This window comes from Pygoscelis adeliae, unplaced genomic scaffold (assembly GCF_000699105.1).
Source record: "Pygoscelis adeliae isolate BGI_AS28 unplaced genomic scaffold, ASM69910v1 Scaffold390, whole genome shotgun sequence".
Classification (NCBI taxonomy): domain Eukaryota; kingdom Metazoa; phylum Chordata; class Aves; order Sphenisciformes; family Spheniscidae; genus Pygoscelis; species Pygoscelis adeliae.
The window spans coordinates 757,969-767,710 of NW_008823921.1; the positions used below are offsets into that span (position 1 = coordinate 757,969).

At 55.9% G+C, this 9,742-nt stretch overlaps 1 protein-coding gene across 1 annotated transcript in view; it reads left to right on the forward strand.

The window, feature by feature from the left end:
• The window catches only part of POLR2C (polymerase (RNA) II (DNA directed) polypeptide C, 33kDa), an 8,946-nt gene extending 1,254 nt beyond the window's left edge, over nucleotides 1-7,692 (forward strand). Inside the window, exons 3-10 of the mRNA XM_009320058.1 lie at nucleotides 129-178; nucleotides 436-504; nucleotides 690-742; nucleotides 869-997; nucleotides 2,039-2,090; nucleotides 2,604-2,772; nucleotides 6,427-6,501; nucleotides 7,179-7,692. Of these exons, the coding sequence (XP_009318333.1) occupies nucleotides 129-178; nucleotides 436-504; nucleotides 690-742; nucleotides 869-997; nucleotides 2,039-2,090; nucleotides 2,604-2,772; nucleotides 6,427-6,501; nucleotides 7,179-7,323 (742 nt within the window). The 3' untranslated portion in view covers nucleotides 7,324-7,692. The remainder of the gene's footprint in view (nucleotides 1-128; nucleotides 179-435; nucleotides 505-689; nucleotides 743-868; nucleotides 998-2,038; nucleotides 2,091-2,603; nucleotides 2,773-6,426; nucleotides 6,502-7,178) is intronic.
• Nucleotides 7,693-9,742: the final 2,050 nt, after the last annotated feature.

Consider the following 9,742-nt stretch of genomic DNA (forward strand, 5'->3'; position numbering starts at 1 on the left):
CGGGCCCGGTCAGGGCCTCCGAGGCAAAGGCCGGCCCTCGGCCGCGGCCGGCGTCCCCGCGGGCAGGCCGGTGCGTCGCGGAGCTCCGCGCTCCCTCACGCCTAAACACGGGTGTTTCTCTCCCTCAGGGTGGCGAATTCCATCCGGAGAGTGTTCATCGCGGAAGTGCCCATCATAGGTACCGCCTTGCGCTTGCCTGCGGTCACGGTCCTCGGGCTGCCGTCCCCGCTGCTCTCGTCGCTTCCCCTCCGTTTTCCCCTCCGTCTCCAAGCTGCCCTCAGCTCACCTTACCCGTGTTCAGCCAGTACTATGTCTTACCAGATGCCGTCTCAGCTTCGCTGTAGTCTCTGTAACGTTTCCTGCGCCCTGGCGAACTGCTCGGCTTTTCCCCGCAGGAATATTTCTCAGCTTGTGACTTTTTTTTCCCCTCTGCAGCCATCGACTGGGTCCAGATAGATGCCAACTCCTCCGTGCTCCATGATGAATTCATTGCACACAGGCTGGGTGAGTGCCGGGCACGGGGAGGAAGACGAAGACGTGCAGCAAGGCAGCGGTCGTGGGCGGAATCAGTCCGGAGACGCTGAAGCACCCTTTGTCAGGAGGCTGCTGTTCCTCTGCCCGTCTCGGCAGGAGGGTCGGTGCTCCCGTGGTCTCACTCAGACATTCCCCCGATTTCCTTCTTCCCGCAGGTCTCATCCCGCTCACCAGCGATGACATTGTGGATAAGATGCAATATTCCAGAGTGAGTCAAGCAAAATGTCGTGGGTGCTTATTTTGATGGTGGTGGGTGTCTGATCTGGTGGGAAGTGCTACTAATTTCTTGCTGGGAGAGGTTTGGCGTAAAGGTCTTGACCTGTGTCTGTCCCAGGACTGCACGTGCGATGAGTTCTGTCCGGAGTGCTCTGTGGAGTTCACCCTTGACGTCCGGTGCAATGAAGACCAGACTCGTCACGTCACATCCCGCGATCTCATCTCCAACAACCCCCGGGTCATACCGGTCAGTGCGATCCCTCTGCTTGTCGGCGAGTCCCCTCTCTACGTTCCCGTTGAGGCCAGGGTAGCAAACACATGGGGCGTGGACAAAACAAGGCCTTCGAGCACCTTTCGTGTTGCCTAAAGCCCCGCTTAAAACGCAGTGGGAGAGCGAAGCAGGAGTATCTGCAGAAACAGCAGTGTGTGCCAATGCCCTCCTCTTCTTCGCTTGTTGTCCTTCGCTTGCCGTCTGATGGCGTGTCAAAGCAGTATGGCCTTGTTAAAGCCTCATCCGGCATCCCTCGTCTCAACCTCTTGGGAGCCTTTAGTGTAGCCCCTCCACCTCGCCTCGGAACGCTCGGCACGTGTGCGCTTGTGTCCTGCTGCCGCGTCACTGCGTTCTCCTGCCCGCTTGCTGCCGGGGCTTGGGCAAGGTCAGCCTCTTCGAAGGCTTGGCAGCAAGCCAGAGGCCTCTGGTTTTCTGGTTCTTGGCTCTCTAGCGCAGCAAGGTGTGAGGAGCCCGGGCCAAACGGCTCTTGCCCAGCCGCCTTGGGGAGGGTTGGCGGAGCCAAAGCAGAACAGATGCAAAGGGACTTAATGGAGGACGTTTTAAAATGCTATTGAGGCCGCATCCGGATGTCGCCACAACCTGGGGGCTGCTTCTGGTGGCTGGTGACAGTGTCTGCCTGGTTAAAGCCTAGCTGTAGCCCGCTGTTTCTTGCTTGCTTCGGCTGAGGTGCTGTCAGTGCTGTGTGTCACCTGCCAGCAGTCGTGGGAGTGACTGTGGGCTGCGTCGCAGAACCACGCAGCAGCACTGGGCTGGGCTGGGCTGGGGGGGAGAGCGGCTCGGGAGGCCAGCAGGCCGGTGGAGTGGGTTATCGCGTACCTAGCTGCAGCTGCCTGAACTGTCCCGATTTCTGTTAAATAGGGTGGGCTGGATTTGTTGCTGTAAGTCACTCTAGAGTGGCTCTCTGCAGTCTGTAATTTTTGTAGGCAACCGCTAGCGGATGTGGGGAGAAAAGTTGATCTTGCCATTAATTTGCTTGCTTTTGTTCTCCTTCTGCAGGTAACATCTCGGAGCAGAGACAACGACCCCAACGACTATGTGGAGCAGGATGGTAAGCGGCGTTTCACTGGGAGTAAGAGCTGGAGGAGGGAATGAAGTTTTCTTTCAGGCTCTTTGAACTCATTCTCCCTTTACTAGCTGTGTAACTGTAAGGCAGCTGTGAAGCTGGCAGTCGAGAGACACCGGCATCACTGCATCAGTGGGGTTAGCATTTTGTCTTAATGCCGCTTAAAGGTTATCCCCAGAGCTAAGTCCTGTGTCAGAGGGTGCTCCTCTCTCTCCTTGTGAGAGCTTAGAGACAGCAAAGATGCAAAATGCTTTGCTGTCTGCTGTTGCCTGGGGGCCTGAGCTGTGCCTTTGGGCATATGTGCAACTCCTTTTTACTCAGCAAGATGTTTCCCAGCTGCTCTGGGGACACAGATGAGCCCCTCTAAGAATCCAAGCGAGCCCTGGCTTCTGGTGACGTCTTCCTGGGCACTAAAAATTCCTGCTTTTCACCCTCGTGTGATCTGCACGCTCATTTCTCCCCTGCATCCTTCTCAAACGGGCGTGTGCTTTTCCGCAGACATCCTCATTGTGAAGCTGCGGAAGGGCCAGGAGCTGAGACTGCGAGCCTATGCCAAGAAGGGCTTTGGCAAGGAGCACGCCAAGTGGAACCCCACGGCAGGCGTAGCCTTCGAGTACGACCCAGACAACGCGCTGAGGCACACCGTGTACCCCAAACCGGAGGAGTGGTATGTCCTAATGTCTGTCTGGAGGGACTGGAAGAGGTTTTCCAGCAGGCACCTACATTTCAGCCTTGGGGATAATTTGGGTCAATAAGTGATGGTGAGCGTGCCTGTCGCTTCCCCTTGCACAGACTCTGCTCCTGTGTTAGGGTACCAAAGCCAGTCGCTTGCTTGCAGCTGCATGCAAGGTGGACTGATTTGTGGCCACCTCTTGTCCTTTCCTCACGTACTGTCACTGCTGTTTTACCCTGCTTGCTTTCATGTTCTTTCCCACGACGTGTTCCTGTTTCTTCTTCCCTACGCAAGTGGTCTGTAGCTCGGGGTAAGGTCTGAAGAAGGAATAGATCCATGCGAGGTGGAAGAGGTCGCTATGAGAGCAAAGAGCGGAAGGTTGGGTTGCAAGGCTGATTTTGCAGCCCTGTTTGTTTGAGGAAGCCCAGTGTGTGGCCCTGATTTCACCCATACGCCTCCTCACTCCTGGAGTGTGAGCTCTGGCAGCGGAGTTTTCCTCTCTGGCCCTTTCCTCTGCTCTGACATGTCATTCTGCACCGGTAGCATGCTGTGTCTCATCTAAAAGTGACATGATTTTGCTTTTGGAAAGCTGCTGCCCTGCTTTGGTCAGAGCAAGGACTTTACCTAGCAGCACTCTTCCATGAGTAGATACCTGAGCTGCTCCTGGCTCTGCAGCCCAGTGACCGCCTTGCAGACATCCTGTCATCGAGCACGCTGGAGCCAGCGGCAGAGCGAGGAGCCAGGTGCTTTAGCCAAGGCAGGCTGAGAGCAGGGGCTCGAGGGGGCGGGGGATATGCTGCCGTAACAGCAGGGCAGCAGCCAGAGCTGCGCTCAAGGTCGGGAAGACCTTAGTACAGGAGCAGGATTTGTAGCAGGGACCGCAGAAGCCAGGACTGAGCAAGCGGGAACAAAAGCCCGAGCAGAGCTGCAGCTGGAGAGGAGGCTGAGCGGCAGAAGGGGCTCAGCGGGTTTTCCTCCTGTCGCCGCCAGGCCCGGCGCTGCCAAATTTGACCCTGCAAATGGCTGCAAGCAGTAGCAGGCAGGTAGTGGGCTGTTGTGCCTCCACGCTATCCGCTTCGAGCCTGGGCGCTCGGACCCATTGCAGAGCGTGGCCTTACGCTGTCCCTTGCTAAGTTAGCTATCGGTAAGCGAGCTTCCCGGAGGGGCAGTTAGCCTAGATTTCACCCCTCAGCCGGACTGCCAGGGGCTTTCTACTCAGGAGCTGTCACGGAGATCCTGTGCGGCTAGGTTTGCACTCAGGAGACTTGAGAAGCCTTTTGTCGCCGAGGGTGGAGTTGCAGGTGAATCCATAACGTGCATGAAATGGGCTGGGATCTGCCCGCAGCCATCCCGGCCCTGTTTTACGGATGGAAGGAGCAATCCCCGCTTGGCTTTGATGGGCTCTGTAGGGCACGTTCGTGGGTCTGGTTCGGTCAGTCTGGGTGGGAACGGGACGTGCCAGGCGTTCGGCTCCTTCAGCACTTCGTCAGGGCGGCGCTCTGGGATCTGCAGTAGGAACCAGGCTGGCTGGTAGTGCTGGAAATCTGGAAATGGGCATTTTCCGTAGCGTTGATGGTCTGTACATGTGGACTGAAGCTGGACTTTGGGAACTGCCAGCTACAGACCAGGCTGTCGGGGCGGGGGCAAAGTCCATGAGAGGCTGGTTGTGGTGAGGTGGTGCAGAGCTGAGGAGGATGCTGCTCGGCAGTGTTGTGGTCAGGAGCATGTCCAAGAATTGATGTGCCGGCCTGTCCTTTGTCACCAGCAGTTTTGGGGGTGGAGCTGGATAGTTCTGAAGTTTCCAAATGATTTGTGGCAGGTAAATTGCCCCAAAGTTTAGCTGATTGTCTGAGTGATGGATTGGATGCTTGAGAAGCAAGAATGTCTCTGTGATGTGGAATTTCAAATCGGGATTTGAAATCATTTTAGGCTTCATTTTGATGCTGTAAAAATTCTCTGCTTTAATTTCTGTAATGCTAGATAGTAAGTCTTTGACACTGATGAAGTGACAGACTTGGAATACTGCTTTGAGTTGGACAGACAGATGCCAGGCAGGCCGAGGTATCTTTGGGTTTGCCTTCTTTTTGGACGGGGAATGTCACAGTGTGAATTTAGGAGAGTTTGGGCTTTTGGAGATGTCGGTGCCCCAGAGAACAGCCCCAGGTGCGTGGCGGAGCACGCGTACCTCAGCAGTGAGGTGCTTCCCTGGCTGCGTGGCCCAAGGCAGCTGCTAATGTGGATTCTTTTGTTCGGTGGCAGTCGGCTGTGTCTTCAGGAACCTGGTGTGTTATACAACAAGCTGGGTAACTGGAAACAGTTTTTGAGACGTTCTTGACAAAATATATGTAAAAGCTGGAAAAATCCCAAAGAAAGATTGCCATTGGAGCTGCCTGTTCCCTGATGATGCATCTGTCTTTCCAAGTTCATCTGATTTCCCCGTGAAGACAATACAGAGACAAAGGCCTCTGCTATCCAAGGCTAGCTGTTATTTTCGGTTTGGTTTTACATGCTAGTTGCTCTTTTGAGGCTGTTGGCAGAGCACTGGCATGCAGCTGGACTCTCAAAGCAGCTGTCGTGGTGGTGGAAACCTCTCCCCTCTTTTTGGACATGGGTGATTTTGCAAGTAACGTGAAGACCCAGCTCCATTAACGCTTTATGTCTCTCAGTGGGTTGTTGCAGACAGAGGATTTGTTTGGGAAGTGCAGGTTTTTTTCAGGCAGCTGATGATAGGGTGCTAGGATCAGCCTTTCTCGACATGGCTGGGGCAGAGGAAGGCCAGCAGGAGACCTTGGTGGGCATGGGATTTTCTGTGCTGGCTTCTCAGACAGTTCAAGGCTTTGGGTTTTCTTACATGGATTAAGTGCTTCCAGTCTCTCTGGTATGATGCCCTATAAGCCAAGGGATGCAAGGGGTAGAAAGATGTGTTGGCCTGGCTGATGCAGGGGTATTGCAGTGATTTTTGGTAGTGATGTGTGTAGAGGAGTGGAGGTGCAGGACATCAGGACGGGACTCACTGATGCAGCTGGTGTCTGAAGTACAGGAGATTGTTTCCTGCTGGGCACAAGCCAGTCGGGCCTTCCCATCCCAGCTGTGCTGCCCAGGCTGAGCGCTGGAGTGCTCTGGTGTTTTCCTGGCCCCGTGAAAAGTAGAAAGAGAAGATAACACGAGGTCCATTGCTCCATGAACAGCGTCCGGGCTCCATAAACACAGTCCCTTCAGGCATCGGCATCCCTTCGCTGTAAGCACCTGCCAGATTGTGCAGGTGGATGGAGCCGCAGTACCCCGCACAGGGCTTGCTGAGTTTGGGCAGAGCGGGGCTGATCCTCTTCCTCCAGCACTGCTGGGTGATTGTGTGGCATTAATGAGCTAGAAAGGGCAACGTGGGACCGATTTTTTTTTTTTTTTTTGCTACTGGGGCTTGCGTTTGCGTGGAGGTACTTTGAATGAGCTAGAAAGGGCAACGTGGGGGACCTTTTTTTTTTTTTTTTTCTCCTGTGACTTGGTGTTTGATGACTGCTCCTTTGCCTGCTGGACGTGATCCCCGGTGCTCGCTCTCTGGGGCCAAACGGTGCCGCAGAGTGCCTGGGCGCCGAGGGGCCAGGCTGGAGCGTGGGCTCCGTGCTAACCTTCCCTGCTCTTTGATTGCAGGCCCAAGAGCGAGTACTCGGAGATTGACGAGGAGGACGCTCAGGCTCCCTATGACCCCAACGGGAAGCCAGAGAGGTAGGAAGCTGAATGCGCTGCCGCAGCTGGAAAACGGGGGGACCGGCTGGGTGCATCTCGTCGGCTTGCGTGAATACGAGAGTATCTACTCTGTGCCGAAGTTTGCCAGCCCAGGAAGCTGGTGTTCCCTGAAAAGCAGGGCAGAAGTTGGAGTTAACTGGTGATATGCCCAGGCCTGGCAGGTTTTCCCCTCTGGGAGATACTAGACGGCTCTCCTGAGTTTGTGTTATCAAGTAGGGCAGTGCAGCACTCGGTGAAGTGTGAGGCCTGCGGGGGAAAATGGCTTAGGATATTTATTCACCCGTGTGGGTCTCTCGTGCTCTGATTGCTGGTGGTACCCCCCTCTCCCGGGTTATTTGCAGTACAGAAGTGCCTGCAGCCAGTCTTAACTCCCTGGCGTGGGGCTCTGTGCTTGCTCGCAGGTCACAGTGCTGAATGGAGGAAAATCTCAAAAGTGCTCCTGCAGCCTGTGGAGTCACGAGTGTTGGTGTGACGGCTGTAGAGGGGCGGCGCTGGCTGTTGCCCGGTTGGGAGGTGAATGGTGCTGATGGTTGGGATTCCCAGCAGATCTCCCTGTGGTGGGTCAGGACGGGCTGGAACTGCTCTGCAGGCGCTCTCTGGTTTTGTACCTCCTCGCGGAGCAGATGGTGACTTATCCCCCTGACTTGTAACCTCAGGTTTTATTACAATGTCGAGTCCTGTGGTTCCCTGCGCCCGGAGACCATCGTTCTCTCTGCGCTGTCTGGCCTGAAGAAGAAACTGAGCGACCTCCAGACCCAGCTGAGCCATGAGATTCAGAGTGACGTCCTCACTATAAACTGAGGTGGCCCCTTGCAAGAGAGTGCTCGGGCGTGAGTGACGCAGAAGGTTCCAGCGCTCTGGACCGAGGCTCTTGCCTCCCCATCTCCCTCTGCCTTTCCTGGCCCAGCTCTGCTGGTCAGTGACACCTCTTCCTTGGCCCCCGTTCCCAGGGAAAGCCGTTGTGATGGGTAGGGTAAAGCAGGAAGGGAATCGATGAGCATCTTTGCTGGGACAGGCTTTGCCTTTAAGTGATCCCAGAGTTTCAGGCCAGAGTTTTGGATTCTGGCCACGTGGCGTTTGGGATTGGGAAGCGTGTACCTCGGTTACACAACCCTACCTTATTTGCATGTCCGTTCCTTACTGTGCTGAATAAAGCCTTACCCCCCGTGATCTGTCATCCCTGAAAACTCGTCCGGGGCTGCAGGAGGAGATGTCACATCATTTACTTCTCTCCAATAGACATTAACTTAATGAGATCTGCCTTGGATGGAGCGTTGCTCTCTACTGCTGATTGCTGCTCTTGACATGATCTCCTGAGGAGACCAGAACCCCCTCCAGCAGGCAGCCCGTCATTTACCGATCCAGCGCCACATCTAAAGCAGATGTTTGAAGCTGGGCTGGTGAGCGAGGTGCTGCAGAAGGCAGTGCTGCAGGGGAGCCCAGATGGCCCAGGCAGGCTTAGCTGTATTTAAAGACTCCTTTGGAGCAGACTCTACCCATGTGCTATATAATCTTTATGTTAGGAGCTGGGATGGCGGGGAGTCTGTCATTAATAACCCCCGGCTGACAGCTTCCGATGTGCCCACAGCCCCAAGGTGGGTTGTGTGCTGGGCTGGAGCTTGGTGCAGGTCCCAAACCGTGACCACCGTGCCAGCGGCTGAAGGAATCCAGCAATTGCCCGGGTCACCCTTTCTCCTCCCCTCTGTCAGCGCCTGGAAGGGCTTGGGATGAGCTTCTCGGTGACACTTTCCTGGAGAGATCTGCCTCTTCCTTACCGTGGTGGCTGGGAGGAAGGGGAAGGCGTGTGTGCCTGCTGCGTTCGTCCAGTGTGGACGTGGAGCATGGGAACGGCTTGGGGAGCCGGGACGGGTGCTCATGCTGAGCCGGAGAGTCGCCGTTGCCTCCCCCTCCAGGGAAGAGCCGCTGCAGTCCTGGGCTGGCTTCGCTGTCCTTGCCATGGCACAGCCAGCTGCGGCACGGCTCCCCAAGAGCTGTCCCCGTCCCTGGAGGGAGCGCTGTCTGGGCTGGCATGGCTGTCTCGCCTTGAGGCCAGCGCCCCACCAGACAGTCATGGCATGGATAACCAAACTGGCACAATTCTGGAAGGGCTAGGAGATGGAGCGGCTCGAAACTCCTTCACCGGGGGATTTGGAGCCACCAGTGCCCTGGCACGTCCCCGGAGCCGCGGGCGACCGGAGGTGAGGGGTGGCAGCGGGGTGCTGGCGTCCTGTTTCACTCGGGGTTGTTTGATGGAGTGTGGCATTCGCTCCACCCTTCTCCCCTCCCCAGTGGTTTTAGGGCTTCACTTGAAATGTCCTGGCCGTGGCTGGAGACAGAGCAAAGCTTTGAGCCAAGCACGCTGCCGGGAGCATTAGGAAATCTCCCCCCATCAGCATTTTTCTCTCTGGCAGGCGCTGCTCCCACTTGCGCTTCCCGAGCGTGTTTGGATGGAACAGACAAACAGGAAGGGTGGACAAGGGTTGTTTATTCATTGAGCAACTCCTTTAAAAAAAAGAAAATCCAAACGTTTTTTGGTAACAAATGTTAAATCTTTTCCAGATGAGGTGTGTAGCCAGGAAAATCGAGTGGGTTACACCTCTCACCCAGGGAAGGACGTGCTACCGGGTGGTGCTGGGGTGCCGATGAGCCCCGCTGCACCCGGCCGTGCTGCAGGGAGCAGCCCGTCCCCATTCTGCTGTCCCCCCAGTAGCTCCCCAGCCTCAGCCACAAGCTACACAAACCCCAGACACAGTATTTACAGACCACAGGTTCCCACATCACAACACTCCCCGTCCCCAAAGCACGGACCTGGAGCTTTAAGGGCGGAAATAAAACCACCAACCACCCAACCCAGACTGAAAGAAGACTCCAAAGAAACACCAAAGTTTGCACGGCAATAAAAAGATAGCCCTTCTAAAGGAGGTCAATAAATAGGAGAACTAGAAAAAATCAATTGCTTTAGAGTTCAGTACGTGAAGCCCAGCTCCCCTCCCCGCCCCACAGCGAGGGCTTTCACCCGGCCGCGCTGGCGGACGAGGAGGGAGTGAGGACGATGGGAATGGGGGTGCACGGAGAAACGCAGCTCTTCCCCATCGGCACGGGCTTCTCTGCCCAGGGACTTCTTATATCCACAAAGCTGCCCCTCAAGGGACAGACGCTACTGGCCAAAACCGGTCCCCGGGTTGCACACCAGCAGATAAACCAGGGGCCCGGCCGGGGG